The sequence below is a fragment of the Vipera ursinii genome (assembly GCF_947247035.1).
Source record: "Vipera ursinii genome assembly, chromosome: 15".
Taxonomy (NCBI): Eukaryota; Metazoa; Chordata; class Lepidosauria; order Squamata; family Viperidae; genus Vipera; species Vipera ursinii.
The window spans coordinates 3480011-3495463 of NC_139528.1; the positions used below are offsets into that span (position 1 = coordinate 3480011).

Below are 15453 nucleotides of genomic sequence, written 5' to 3' on the forward strand. Positions count from 1 at the left end.
CCGCAATTTTTTTCTGGCTTTTTTTTTTTTTGCAACTCAGAAAGATCTTTTCAAAGTCTCTCCGATCTTTATTCTCCTCCCTGCAGCTTCCTTGTTCACTTAAATACCCCTTGTTCCAATTATTTGCGGCCCCTTGCCCAGGAAGTTTGAGTATGTGGAGAAACCCGAAGCAGCGAAAATGACCATTTTGACCGATTAATTTTAATTTTATTACCTTGAACTACGTTTCCCAGGGCGCCTGTCCTGGGAGTGGGACCTGGGACTATTAGCCTGATATGAACACGCTACCAACAGTTCATCCTGGCGATAATGTTCTCTTGGTAATAACATTCTTGGCGAAATGAACTTTTAAGGGTTAGGGAAAATATCAGGCTAATAGTCCCAAGGTCCCACACCCGGAACAGGCGCCGTGGGAAATGTAGTTCAAGTTCAACAGACTACTGCGAATATTAAAATCTTTCTGCCCACGTTTGTCTGCAATTAACACACACACACCTTCCAATTTCAGGCAGTCGTCGAGTTACGACGATAATGGCTCCTGCCTATTACAGTGTCGTGACTCGCTCAGTTCTACGACCCTTTTTGCGGCGGTTATTAAGCGAACCCGGTGGTCGTACATCTGAATGCTGCAGCGGTTAAAACAAACCCATTGTTCGTTATGAGGCAGTTCTGCCCTAAGCCTTACCTCGGCAAGTGTTGATTTGTGGTTTTTTTTGTTTTTTTTTAAAAATAAAATCATAAAACGAGGTTGTCACCTGCAATACCTGTGGGAATACGGCATGTGGGGGACGCACCTGGAAGACACGGTCTAAGCTGGGAGGGGTCCCAGCCGGAGAGTAGATGGGGTCCAAGGTGGTGAATTCTTCAGCAAAGTTTCGCACGTCCAACTCGTGGCGAATGAGGGGTTTAAACGGCGGCCTCACCTGGCGCGCTGCTAATTCAATCCAGTCCAGGCCCTGGAGGGGGGAGGGAAATATTGGCGACATGATATAACTAAACTTCAGAGACAAACCAGCTCAGGGTTTCTCAACTTTGGCAAAATTATGTGGAATTCAACTCCCAGAATCCCCCAGCCAGCCATGCTTTAAGAGGGGTCGGCTTCGACTCCCAAGAATTCCTCAGCCGTCATGGTTGAAGAGGGCTGGACTTCAACTCCCAGGGTCTTGGCTAGAGAATTCTGGGACTTGAAGTCCACGCATCTTAAAAAGTCACTGAGTTTAAAGATCCCTGCTCTGAACAAAAACTGGGGGGTTTTTTTGGTCATAGAACGCTCAGAACGGAGTTCCGACACCTTTTTTTGGATGGAACCTTGTAGGGTAGGCAAAGTGGGTTGTATGACATGTGTGAGTTCCGGCACCTTTTTCTTTTTACAAAAAAAACAAAAAAAACACTCGCAATAAAGCCAGGCATTGTGTAATGGCAATCGGTTGTCCCGATCTGTGTGTTGCACAATTCTCCGGAAAAGGAATCCGGAGTGAAAGGCTGGCCAGGAATGAACTTGGCTCAAAGTCTCGGCAGGCTTGCAAACCTTACCCTGAAAAAGGGGTGCTCTTTAATCTCCTGGGCTCCCGTCGGGCCGGACCCCAAGCGTTTCTTGGGGTCTTTGCACAGGAGCTTCTGTAGCAGGTCGCGAGCCTCGGGGCCGATGAGCGACGGGAACGGCGGGCTGCACTTCAGGATCCGCCTGGAAGTTTGGAAGCAAGTGGGAAAAACTCAGATAATGTCGAAGCCCCCATTCAAGCAGGAGATGCTTTCAGACCAAGGGCTGACCAATCTCTTCTTAAAAAGCTCCAGCGTTGGGAGCATTCTCAACTTCCAGTCATGGCCAGTCATTCCACTGACTAACTCTTCCCACGGTCAGGAAATTACTCCTTTTAATAGCTTGATTCTTGGGGGGGATACACACACACACATATATACACATATATGTACTGTACACATACATATAAGGTAAAGGTAAAGGTTCCCCCGCACACGCGTGCTAGTCGTTTCCGACTCTAGGGGCCGGTGCTCATCTCCGTTTCAAAGCCAAAGAGCCAGCGCTTGTCCGAGGACGTCTCCGTGGTCATGTGGCCGGCATGACTGGACGCCAAAGGCGCACGGAAAGCTGTTACCTTCCCACCGGAGTGGTCCATATTTTTCTACTTGCATTTTTACGTGCTTTCGAACTGCTAGGTTGGCAGAAGCTGGGACGAGTAACAGGCGCTCACTCTGTTATGCGGCACTCGGGATTCGACCCGCCAAACTGCCGACCATCTGATCGACAAGCTCAGCGTCCTAACCCACTGAGCCACCGTGTCCCTATTATACATACATATACATATATATTTTCTCCCCATTCTTGCTCCCACCTCACCTGGACACCTCCGCTTGCGAGTTCTTCTCCCCTTCCAGGGTGAAAGGAGAAGCTCCGGTCAGGAGCTCAAAGACCAGGATTCCCAAACTCCACCAGTCCACAGACTGCAAGGGGGAGAAAAAAAATGGCAACATGGGACTGAAACCAGTATAATAGAGGTAGTCCTCGACTTATGACTGTTTAATGACTGGTCGAAGTTCCAACAGCAGCACTGAAAAAAGGGGGGCACACGAGATCGTGTGATGAAAATTTGGGCACCGGCGCATTACCACGGTTGCAGCTTCCCTTTGGTAACCTTTCCTGCAGACTTCCGAGACTCAGAAGTCCACTGAACGAGGAATCTGGATTCGCTGAACGATTGCGCGGTTGAATTAACTCTGATGATTTGCTTAAAAGTCGTTGGCAACAAGGTCACAAAATCGGGACGTTTTGCTTAACAACTGCCTGCCTTAGCAATGGAAATGCTGGTCCCAGTTTTTGGACCTAAATCGAGGACTACTTATACTCTACTCCCTCTGCTTTCCTCCTCTTTCTCCCACTAAGATGTCTCCCCCTCCGCTAGAAAAAGCTTTCCTTTTGCCACGCTGATTTTCTCGAAAGCTTCAGCGCAGACAGTTAAGGCCGCCTCCTTCTTTCCCCCCCCCCCATACTTGAGAAACCTGCTTTCAGGGCTCTGGCTTGCCGCAGAGAATTTCCCCCCCCCCAACCGTCTCACCTTGCCGTGTCCGCTTTTGCTGCGTACAATCTCGGGAGCCATGTATTCGATGGTGCCGCAAAACGAGAAGGTCCGTTCTTTCTGTGGCAAGGGGAAAGAAAAAGGGAGGGAGGGAGGGAGAAAGGGAAGGAGGGAAAGAAAGGAAGGAAGGAAGGAAGGAAGGAAGGAAGGAAGGAAGGAAGGAAGGAAGGAAGGAAGGAAGGAAGGAAGGTTAGGTCACCGTGAACTCATAGAGCAAAATGGACGTTGCCAACAAACTCGGAGTGCTTGGCTGTGGTTAGGAGGGCACTGACTTTTCTAGGCTGCCCTATCTACGTTTCCTGGTAAAAAACATGGGGAAATCCCATTGGAGGAAAATTCCACTTAGGGTTAGGTCACCATGAACTCGAGAGAGCAAAATGGACATCGCCATTTTTTTAAAAATAATATATTTTTGCACACGCTGGCGGAGGCGTGAAGAGATTTTATAAAACCCAGCTGAAGGCCTAGGACTGAGGCGACAGCGCGCGCGCCCACAGAGAGGGCTCTACGTGCTTTAGGGCCTATCCCCACTAAGCCAACTGTCTAAAAAAAAGCCCGCCCACTTTAAATAAAAATAAAATTAAATAAATAAATACCTTTCAGATGGCTACACACCAACTCCCAGAATTCTCCGCCTGCTAGTCCACACATCAACATCAAGGGTCTTCAAACCTTGGCCTTTTTGTGACTTGTGGACTTGTGGACAGCGTGCCTGGCTGAGGAATTCTGGGAGTTGAAGTCCACAAGTCATAAAAGGGCCAAGGTTGGAAGACCCCGGTTCTAAATTGTTGGCAAAAGCTGGTCGCTGGAGCTGATTCTCCAAGCCATTCTGGCCTCCTCCACAAAGACTCAACTCCCTCCCCATTTCTATCTAAACCCTGATCCCACGAACCAGACAATCCTGGACGCCGTTAGGGGAAGACGCGAGCTTTTCCGACAAAGCGAACTCACATCCTCCGTCACAAATTCCTTGCTCAGGCCGAAATCGGTCAGCACCACGTGACCCTCGCTGTCCAGCAAGATATTTTCCAGCTTCACATCCCGATAAATGATGCCGAGCTGAGAACGAGAAAAGGACCTCTTTGGCCCTTGTGCCAACAAGCCACGATAATCTGACAAGCCCGCCCCGTAGCCTATTTTGGCTTACGAACACAAGAACCAGTAAATTCATCATTAAGCAGGGCAGTCGCTGTATAAGGCACCCCGTGACTGCACCGATTTTATGAGCTTTTTTTGATGGAGGTTGTTAAATGAATCACCCGCCGGCTTCCCCCATCCACTTTGCTTGTCAGAAGCCAACTTGGAAGGTCACAGCGGGGCATCACTCGATCCCGGGACCCGGCCACTCTCCTAATTGTATGACTGTCGTCACGTCAAACAGTCACTAAAAGAATGGTCGTCAAGTCGAGGATTGCTTGCAACGAGATTTTTAACTTGCAGCAGGAACTTTGGAGCGTGAAGCTCATCCGAGGGAGCCTTCCCTATCCACAGATCGAGGTGAAGGCAAATGAACCCCTGCGGCTGTTACTCTGTGGGTGTCGTTGCCGACTGTAGGGGGCGCTGCTCGTCTCCGTTTCAAGGCTGTCGAGCCAGCGCTGTCGGTAGACATTCTCCACAGTCGCGTGGCCAGCGCGACACCACAGAGCCCCAACAGCTTCCCACCGAAGGGCTGCCTATTTATCTACTCGCATTTGCCTACTTTCGAACTGCTAGGTTGGCAGGAGCTGAGCTGAGGACAGGAGCTCACCCGTGGTTGAGCCCTCGGGACTCGAACCCGGGCTGCCGGCTTTCCAGCCCACGAGCCCAGGATCTTAACCCATGGAGCCACCGCGCCGCCCAGATGAATCAAAGCGGTGCAAAAATAGCTACAGGAACCGAGGGTGGCTACATTCACTTGTACCACCAGGTTTAAATCCTCAGTCTTGGTGAAACCTTGCAGAGGGAACACAGCCGAGCTGACTCTCCCCCTGTGCCTTTTGCACTGCCTCAGAGGCCCTCTTGCTTTCCCTCTAGCTCCCAGGGTCCAGCCTAAGCTTGTGGCCAACGCACCCCGTGGCTTTCACCATGCAGAAACGGGAGTTTTCATCCAGCGCCGTCCTTCAGTGCCGGGCAGACGGGCAGCCCGAGAGATTGAATAAATGCCTAAACCAACCCTTACCTTGTGCAGGTGTTCGAGGGCCAGAATGATCTCCCCGCTGTAAAAGCGTACTTCCTCCTCCGAGAAGTGGTCCCGTTGGTACAAGTGGGTGAACAGCTCGCCTCCGCTCACGTAGTCTGCGAAGGAAGGGGAAGGGGGAAGGCAAAGAGACTCAGGTTGAACCCCCACAGGACTAGCCAGCATCCCCTCTCGTCTCGCCTTCCAGTTCTCCCTCCCTACCCAGAATCAGGTGGAGCTTGGAGTCCGTCTGGAAGGCGTAATGCAGCGTCACCAGGAAAGGCGACTGGCGCACGTGTTCCAGGACCGTCCGCTCGGTCCGCGTGTGTTCGGCCGTCTTGGCTTTAGCGACGATAGCCGCTTTCCGGAGCACTTTCATGGCGTAAAGCTTGCTGGCGTCGTGGCCGGTCAGTTTACGGACCAGGAACACCTTCCCGTAGGCTGAAGCGCAGGAGGAGAGCAAGAAGGAGGCCGGATTGAAAGGCTGTCCTCAATTTACGACCGTTTGTTTCGTGGCTTAAGTTGTACAACAGCACCGTTTTTCACACTCGCGACCGTTGCAGCACACCCCCCCCCCAGGGTCACGTGATCAACATTCAGACGCTTGGCGACTGGCTCGTTATTTACGACGGTCGCAGTATCCCAGGGTCACGGGGTCCGTTTTTGCAACAATGGGGAAGCCTGATTCATTTAACAACCGGGTTATTAACTTAAGGGCAGTGGGGGAAAAGGTCATAAAACAGGGCAAAACTCAGCCACCGTCTCACTTGGCAAGGGACCTGTTTGACTCAATCGTGGCCGTAAGTCGAGGACTCCCTGTATGCTCTTGATTAATGAGATTTCGGGGGGGCATATTTGAAATATTTTGCCGAAAGGGCGAACTTGGAAAAGGATAAGACGGAACCTCTTTTTAATAACTAGGGCCCCTTTCAAATTTAATTCCTCCACCCCCCCCCGGGCAGTTTAGCACATCCCGGATCCAGAGTGAAATGCTCCAGTGTCTCCCTGGGGTGACGGGATCCCCTTTAGCGACCGTCTGACCAGCCAAGATTCGCTTAACAACCGTGTTGCTAGCTTGACAAAAAGCAGTGATTCAGTTCACAACTGTGGCAAGGAGGATCGTTAAAACGGGGCGAAATTCACGTGACAAATGTCTCGCTTAGTGACGGAAATTTGAGGCTCACTTTCGAGGACGGCCTAGCTTTCACTTTTGCAGCTTTCCTTCCAAGCTCTAGTTTTCTCTCCCTCCCCCTGAATCAGAGGGGAAAATAGCTTTTGCAAAATAGCTTTTGCAAAAATACAACAAAAAAACCACGCTGTCTCTGTCATTAGGCAGAGTGAAGAAGCAGAAAGAGAGAGGGACGGAGAGGAATGCTTGTTAAAAGCCTTGTAAAAAACATGGTTTCCACTCACCTCCGGTGCCCAGGACTTTGAGCAATTCAAAATTTTCCATCCCCACCTTCTCCTCATCGTGCCCGGTTAAATTTGCTAATCGGGGAAAGGGAGACAAAATAAAATAAAAACGCACGGGGTTATTCTGCCGTTAAAAGAACCCCAAAGCCAGGCTTTTCATCCCAGCCTGAGATTTAAATCCAAATTGTATTCCAGGTACAAAATCCTAAACCTGAAAGGACACACAGAGGTCATGTAACCCAACCCTCTCCCACTTTCAGGGCGCGATCAGCCTGTGTTTGAGGACTAGAATCTTGGCAAATGTTATTTGGACCCGGCTTCTTTTTCAGTCCGGGGCTGTTCCGAGTAGCAGTTCCAAGAAAAAAGAAGGGAAAAAAATGATTGGATCGTTCTAGACAAAAATGAAGTCCTCAAAGCTGTTCCAGGCTTCTGAGGAGAGTAGAGATAGCAAAATCTCAAGGATTGCCGACGGGCGATCCCCAGGGGGAGGGCATTCTCTGTGGGCACACCTGCCCTATGGAATCAACTGCCAACGGAACTCCGGACTGCCCGCGACCTTCGTTCATTTCGCCGGGACCTGAAAACCTGGCTCTTTGAGCTATCTGGTCTGGACTGAGGGGTTTAATGTTTTTCAATTGTGGTTTTAATTTTTGGGGGCTAGACTTAATTTAATTTTATTTTAATTTTATATTGTACTGTTTTTAAATTTTGCCTTGTAAACCGCCCTGAGTCCTTTGGGAGTAGGGCGGTATATAAACCGAAATAATACTAATACTACTACTACTACTACTACTACTAATAATAATAATAATAATAATAATAATAATAATAATAATAATGATGATGATGATGATGATGTGACCAATTGCAAGGGAGGGGGGAATTGAAATGATTTAAAGGCACAGTTATCTCTGTTTGTCCCCCATGCACGAGGGTTTGCTTGGATGCATTGAAAAGATGCCTTCAAGAGAATTGCAAAACCAAACTATCCGTTTCTTTTTTAAAAAGCAACATTTTTTTTACAGAGGAGAGGAGGGCCAAACCAGGGGAAATAGCTTTCAAAAATAAGGGAAGCAAAGTTTCCTTAAAAACATCATGAAAACAGTTACTTAAGATAAACACAATAGGAAAAATAATGAATAGAATGGAATGGAATGGAATGGAATAGAATAGAAATATGGAAATAAGGAAATATGGAATAGAATAGAATGCAGAACAGAATGCAGAATAGAATAGAATAGAATAGAATAGAATAGAATAGAATAGAATAGAATAGAAATACAGAATAGAATAGAATAGAAATACAGAATAGAATAGAATAGAATAGAATAAGGAAATATAGAATAGAATAGAATAGAATAGAATAGAATAGAATAGAATAGAATAGAATAGAATAGAATAGAATAGAAAATAAATATTCTTTATTGGCCAAGTGTGATTGGACACACAAGGAATTTGTCTCTGGTGCATAAGCTCTCAGTGTACATATAAACAACAAAGTGATAGGTCATAGAACATGAATCATAGTTATGATCATTAATCGTATTTTACAAACAAGTGATAAAGATCACTTTATCAACAAGAGCTAGCACAAGCCTCTTGCAAAAAAAAATCAAAAGAATGGATTGGCTGCTAAAATAACAGTAACAACCGCCACAAATAATAACAGTGTTATGCCCCTGATATTCACGCCACTCCTAGTGAATGCTGATCAGAGCGGCCTGTCAGTTTCGTAAATCAACTTAAAATAATATATACATTTGGTGTCCTAAAGAATCCCAGCAAATTCTCAGTCTTTAGGGTCACGTTAGTTAATGAATTAGTCAACTTCACTGAATTCAGAGGCTACCTCAGTGCCCAATGTTGGCATTTTGGCTTCAGTGGACTAAATTTATTATACAGGCTCTATTTCAGCCATCTGGGACCCTTACTAGTTTTTTTCCCTATAATCCTTAGCTTCAACATAATGTTTAAAAATGTTAACTGCATCAGACCATCTTTTTCCAGCTTAGCGCAACCCTCTGACCCACTTCACTCATTTTTTATTATTATTATTATTATTATTATTATTATTATTATTATTATTATTATTATTATTATTATTAATTTTATTTATATACCGCCCTTCTCCCGAAGGACGCAGGGCGGTGAACAGGGCAGATGTATAAAATACAAAAAATACAAAAGTTAAAAGGAATTAAACATAATGCCCAAGTAAAAACGATAAATACAAATATTTATTAGATTCATTTAATGTTTTTAACTAAAACAGGCACGGTCGCACTAATTGGTAGTGCATGGGAGGCCCTGTTTCTCAACTCCGCAATTTTAAGCTGTGTGGACATCAACTCCCAGAATTCCCCAGCCAGCATACTTTTAAGGTGGGTGGTCTTCAACTCCCAGAATTCCCTAAGCAGCATGGTTTAAGATGGGTGGGCTTCCACTCCCAGAATTCCCCAGCCAACATCCTTTAAGAGGGGTGGACTTAGGTGCCCAGAGGTTCCTAACGTGCTTTAAAGATGACTGGACTTCAACCCCCAGAATTCCCCATCCAGCCCACTTAAAAGACATGTGGCTGAGGAATTCTGGGAATTGAAATCCACCCGTCTTAAAAGTTGCTGAGACTGAGAAACACTGGTGTAGGTTGAGCCAGGCACACCCCCACAAGGGATCAGAGGGGGCAATTGTGGCCCTCTCCGTGTCTCCTCGTTGCTGAAACCTTTGATCATACACAGGTCACACCTCTCCACCCAATTTCACCCCATTTCCGGGCAGGTGAATCACAGGTGAACCAACAGGCAGTCAAGCGGGCCTACACTTGCCCAGGAGACTACCAGCCCAAAGGGCCTCTTTTCAAACCACTCGCACAAACACGACAGCCCTTGCTTAAATCTTTCCCCGCAGATGAGATCCCAAAGGAATCGGCTTTCAGATCAACAGCCTGCCTTCCCGGCGTGCCGCGTGCTTTTAAAATTTGAAAAAAAAAAAACACAAAACGAAACAGGCCCTCTAATCCACCATTTTAAAACTGTTTCTCCTTCGGGGGTGGGTGGGGGTGTCTCTCAAGTAAAAATCCCTCCACGCTAAAGGAGAAAGGAGAAGAGACCGACGCACGCGCATGAAACACCCATCCTACAGCGGCTGCAGTTTTCTCATGATTTTGCAAAAGTGGGATTTAGTGGGTTTTTGTTTTTTTTAAATGGTTCCGTCAAGTCAATGGAAAGGAGAAAAATCCTAAATCCGGATCCAACTCCGTTTCGTTCTGTAATCCACCCGCTATCAAACACACAGCAATTCCTACTTCTCCCAAACAAGGTCCTGTCGCTAATAACCTTTCCCCCGGCATGCTCTTCTCAAAGGTAGACTGCCCTGCTCTCTGGAGGCTCCATTTTTTTTGGAGAGCTGGAAGTGACAAATGCGGATAACCAGTATTGCTTAAAACGTCCTTGGCTTAAAGGGCACGTGGGTCACAATTACCGCTCTGTGATCCAGATTTATGATAATTAAGGAGCGGAAGGAAAAATCCTAAAAAGGGGGGGGGGGCTGTGGTGTTGATTGACAAGTGAAGCAAATGGGGAGAGGTTGAGGTTAGGCTCTAGGGGCTGAGGATGCATCCCATAAACCTACAGCTGGGTTCAGACACCATACTTAACCTTGTCACCTAAAGATGCAAAGGTATTGCGTTCACACATGGATCCCTTTTAATTTAATTGTTGGGGGGCAATAAGCTGACTTTGTAATAATGCCTCGGGGTGGGGGCGAAAGCCCTAATAAGCAGGCATATACATAGAATGAAGGCTACTACTAAGCTTGTAAGCCGCCCTGAGTCTTCAGAGAAGGGCGGGATATAAATGGAATTAAAATAAAATAAATAAAATAAATTAGGAAGTGTCTTCATTCCCCCTTAAGTGTGCTGCTGGTCCCTATTATTTTTTTTCTTCTTCCCAACTTGGCAACTTTGGAGGTGTGTGGACTGCAACTCCCAGAATTCCCCAGCCAGCAAGTCCACACCTCTCAAAGTTGCCAAGTTTGGAAAACATGGACCTTTGGGTGCTACTGAGAAGACTCGGGAAGTTTTCCAAATGGACATAAGGCAATCTCCTTGATATGCACCCCTTGATATGCAATCTCCTTGACAGCCCCCCTCCCAAAAAAAAGGGGGGTGCTGCTTTTAAGGCTCAACCCCCTGCCCAGTGGGGGAGGCTCCTTCCCCTGTTTGCACCAGCTCCCCACCCCCCCACCCCAAATTTAAGGCCAGCCGTGCCTCGATCATCCTTCCCTTTCCAAAAAACGCACCGTACAGTTTAATAGTGCTTTAATGCAGGGGTCTTCAACCTTGGCCCTTTTATGACTTATGGACTTCAACTCCCAGAATTCTTCAGCCAGGCATGCTAGCTGAGGAATTCTGGGACTTGAAGTCCACAAGTCATAAAAGCGCCAAGGTTGAAGAGCCCTGCTTTAATGTAAGGATGCTCGACTGCTGAAGGCAGAGGGGGCGTTCAGCCGCGAAGCAGACCCCCCACACACACACCCACACACCCCGAAACAGCCTTCTGCACCCCTCCCACCACCCACCTGCCGCGGCTGCTCGCTCGCGCCCCCCACCACCAGCCCGCCCCCACGTGCCAATCCCGGTGGTGGGGTGGGCTGGTGATTCAGTTGCACACATAACACCCCCCCAAGACACACACATACACCCCCCCCACGGGTTCCAGCTGGGAGGAGAGGCGGGGCTTGCATCCATTCAAGGGCGGGGCTTGCCCCCCTTTGAAAAATAACACTGGGCCAGGCCTGGCCAGCTGGAGCCTCTGGGTCTCTCGGGACGGGGAAGGGTCGCCTGGGGTAGATCAGCGTTTCCCAACCTTAGGAACTTGAAGATGCGTGGACTTCAACTCCCAGAATTCCCCAGCCAGCATAGCTGGCTGGGGAATTCTGGGAGTTGAAGTCCACGCATCTTCCAAGTTCCTAAGGTTGGGAAACGCTGGGGTAGATAGTTGGGGGAGTGGGGGGGGGTCTCAGGCCGCCGGGGCTCCTGTCTTTGCCCGGCTCTGGATTCTACTCCTACCTTGCAAAGCTAGGAAGTGGCGGGGAGTGGGGAGGGGGTAGTAGAAAGAAGCAACTGGTGTGTCTCCTCTCCTCTTCTCCCCTTCCCGGCCGCCGCATCCCGGGGACGGGCAGAGAAGTCCCGAGGGATGCCCGCGCCCTTGCCCCCCTCCCCCCCCCAAAAAAAATCTCTTCTGCTACTGTGGCAGCGAGGAGGGAGGGAGGGAGGGGGAGGCAGTTTCCCTTCCCCACCTCCTCCCATCCAGCTCGCAGCGTGCGCCCCCAGCTGCCCCCCCCTGCGCCCCAACACCCCAAGAAGGAAGGCTGCTCCCCCACGCGCGCCTTCCTGCGGCCCCCCAACTCCGCGGCCGCCTTCCAGGATCTCGACGGCGGCGGAGGGGGGGGGGACCCAGTTGTCACCCTACCATTCCACCCCACCCCCACCACCACCACCACCCCAACCCCTTCCCGGGGTCCCCTTTCCCGCGCGCCCCGGCTTGGGGAGGTTCCAAGGGCGCGCGGTGCGCCCTAGGCGCGGCTGGCGTCTCCAAGGTCCCCTTTGCGCTCCGGCGCGGAGGGAGTTAGGGGGGGGGGGGAAGGGGGAACCGCCGCCCCGCGATCTTGGGGTACCGTTGGTAAGAGGCAGCTCCACCGTCTCCTCCTCGCCGCCGTCCCCCATGGCAGGGCCGCCGAGCCGTCTTCCTCCTCCTCCTCCTTTCCTTCCTTCCTTCCTTCCTTCCTTCCTTCCTTCCTCCCTCGCCTGGCTAGCGCTACCTCCGCTCGCCTTACATGCTGCGGGCCGCACACGCTTCCTGGTGCAGCGAGCGAGCCCAGCGCCCGCCGCCGCCTCCTTCTTCTTCTTCTCCTCCAGGCCTGAGTCAAGCGGCAGGAATGCGGGAACCCGGCGAGAGGAGGAGAGGGAAGCGCAGGCGAAATCCGGGGAGCCGCCCCGGGGAGGGCAACGGGACCCCCCTCCCTGCCACCCACCCACCCACCCACTCCCCGAAAGTTGCCTGCAGTTGTCAGCCGCTTGGGCGGGCCACTCCTAGAAGCTCCCCCCTTTCCCCCTTCGCCAACGCCGAAGGGGTTGTTTTTTTGGGGGAGGGGGTGCAATCGGAACGCCGGGCTTTCTTCCCCCTCTCTTCCTCGTTGTGTGCGGGGGGGGGCAGTTTTGGGACGCCAAGGACCCCTCGTGCATGGGGGACAAACAGAGATCACTGTGCCTTTAAATCATTTCAATTCCCCCCCTCCCTTGCAATTGGTCATTATTATTATTATTATTATTATTATTATTATTATTATTATTATTATTATTAATTATTATTTCTTCCCCCTCTTCCTCTTTGTGTGCGGGGGGGGCAGTTTTGGGACGCCAAGGACCCCTCGTGCACGGGGGACAAACAGAGATCACTGTGCCTTTAAATTATTTCAATTCCCCCCCTCCCTTGGAATTGGTCATTATTTATTATTATTATTATTATTATTATTATTATTATTATTATTATTATTATTAATTATTATTTCTTCCCCCTCTTCCTCGTTGTGTGTGGGGGGGGCAGTTTTGGGACGCCAAGGACCCCTCGTGCATGGGGGACAAACAGAGATAACTGTGCCTTTAAATCATTTCAATTCCCCCCCTCCCTTGCAATTGGTCATTTATTATTATTATTATTATTATTATTATTATTATTATTATTATTAATTATTATTATTATTATTATTATTTCCCCCTCTCTTCCTCGTTGTGTGCGGGGCCAGTTTTGGGACGCCAAGGACCCCTCATGCATGGGGGACAAACAGAGATCACTGTGCCTTTAAATCATTTAAATTCCCCCCCTCCCTTGCAATTGGTCATTTATTATTATTATTATTATTATTATTATTATTATTATTATTATTATTATTTCCCCCCCTCTTCCTCGTTGTGTGCGGGGGGGGCAGTTTTGGGACGCCAAGGACCCCTCGTGCATGGGGGACAAACAGAGATAACTGTGCCTTTAAATCATTTCAATTCCCCCCCTCCCTTGCAATTGGTCATTTTTATTATTATTATTATTATTATTTCTTCCCCCTCTCTTTCCTCGTTGTGTGCGGGGCCAGTTTTGGGACGCCAAGGACCCCTCGTGCATGGGGGACAAACAAAGATCACTGTGCCTTTAAATCATTTCAATTCCCCCCCCTCCCTTGCAATTGGTCATTTATTATTATTATTATTATTATTATTATTATTATTATTATTATTATTATTATTATTATTATTATTATTTCTTCCCCCTCTCTTCCTCGTTGTGTGCGGGGCCAGTTTTGGGACGCCAAGGACCCCTCGTGCATGGGGGACAAACAGAGATAACTGTGCCTTTAAATCATTTCAATTCCCCCCCTCCCTTGCAATTGGTCATTTTTATTATTATTATTATTATTATTATTATTATTATTATTATTATTATTATTATTATTTATTATTATTATTATTTCTTCCCCCTCTCTTCCTCGTTGTGTGCAGGGCCAGTTTTGGGACGCCAAGGACCCCTCGTGCATGGGGGACAAACAGAGATCACTGTGCCTTTAAATCATTTCAATTTCCCCCCCTCCCTTACAATTGGTCATTTTTTATTATTATTATTATTATTATTATTATTATTATTATTATTATTATTATTATTATTATTCATTCGGGCAACAGGCCGAAGAAAGAGGCGGCCAAGATTTCTGTTCCTTCGGAAAGACGCCTGAAACCTAGCGTTAAGAATTGGAAGGGAACCCGGAGGTCTTCTAGTCCGACCCCCCCCCCCCCCCGCTCGAGCAGGAGAGACCTAGACCATCTCAGACAAATGGTTGCCCAGTCTTCTTTTTTGAAAGCCTTCCGTCCTGGAGCGCCCACAATTTCTGAAGGCAAGCCGTTGCCCAGAGAAGGTTGGGCTCCGGATTTGGGGAGGGGGAACTACTCCCAGAATCCTCTTCTTTCGGTTCAAAGTGGGAATGCAAAATAATGCTTCGATCTCCAATGCCCCTAACCCAGGGGTAGGCAACCTCGGCTCTTTTATGACTCTTGGACTTCAACTCCCAGAATTCCTGAGCCAGCATGGCTGGCTCAGGAATTCTGGGAGTTGAAGTCCACGAGTCATAAAAGAGCCGAGGTCGCCTATCCCTGCCCTAACTTAACTCTTCCCACCCTCACATACCCACGCGTAAAAAAATCCATTTTGTGCAGTATTCAGCAAACAAATAACCCAAGATACATTAGCTACGATCCAGTGAAACTGGCAGGCCAGAGAAAGCTCCAGGGGAGGGGGTGTCGTGGGATGGGGGGGGAAAGCCGGGAGCTCAAACGAAATTAATCGATCGTTGGAACGATCCTGAAATTCCAACGGGATTTCCATAGGTGGATTATCTATTTTCAGGAGATTTGCAGGAAAGCTTCACAGGTGAAGGGGTGGCTCCGTTTTTCCTTCCGAAGCTTGCAGGTGTCCTCTAGGATAAATAATTGTTACTGTACTGATGGAGCAGAATATTTGCAGCCCAGGGTTAAAATCAGGGGTCCTTGATGTTTTCTGAGGCTTGGTGGTCTTCTTTGCAGACGTTTCGTGACCCAACTAGGTAACATCCTCAGCGTTAGTTGGTTTGGCTGCAAACGATCCTTGTTGTAGCGCTGATGACGTTACCTAGTTTGGTAAAGAAACGCCTTCGAGAAAACAACTTGAGTTCCAGGACCGCCTTTTGTCATGAAAGCCAGCTGGGTGACTTTGGTCC

At 48.6% G+C, this 15453-nt stretch overlaps 1 protein-coding gene across 2 annotated transcripts in view; it reads right to left on the minus strand.

Annotated features, from left to right (window-relative positions):
• The window catches only part of RPS6KA4 (ribosomal protein S6 kinase A4), a 28057-nt gene extending 15469 nt beyond the window's left edge, over positions 1–12588 (minus strand). The window contains exons 1-9 of one of the 2 annotated variants that reach the window (XM_083374592.1): positions 12334–12588; positions 6661–6735; positions 5470–5688; positions 5251–5366; positions 4044–4151; positions 3072–3152; positions 2357–2460; positions 1534–1684; positions 765–956 (exon numbers count right to left, since the gene is read on the minus strand). In XM_083374592.1, coding sequence (XP_083230718.1) covers positions 765–956; positions 1534–1684; positions 2357–2460; positions 3072–3152; positions 4044–4151; positions 5251–5366; positions 5470–5688; positions 6661–6735; positions 12334–12382 — 1095 coding nt within the window. In that variant the 5' untranslated portion in view covers positions 12383–12588. The remainder of the gene's footprint in view (positions 1–764; positions 957–1533; positions 1685–2356; positions 2461–3071; positions 3153–4043; positions 4152–5250; positions 5367–5469; positions 5689–6660; positions 6736–12333) is intronic. The other variant, XM_083374593.1, reaches the window with a different exon arrangement.
• Positions 12589–15453: the final 2865 nt, after the last annotated feature.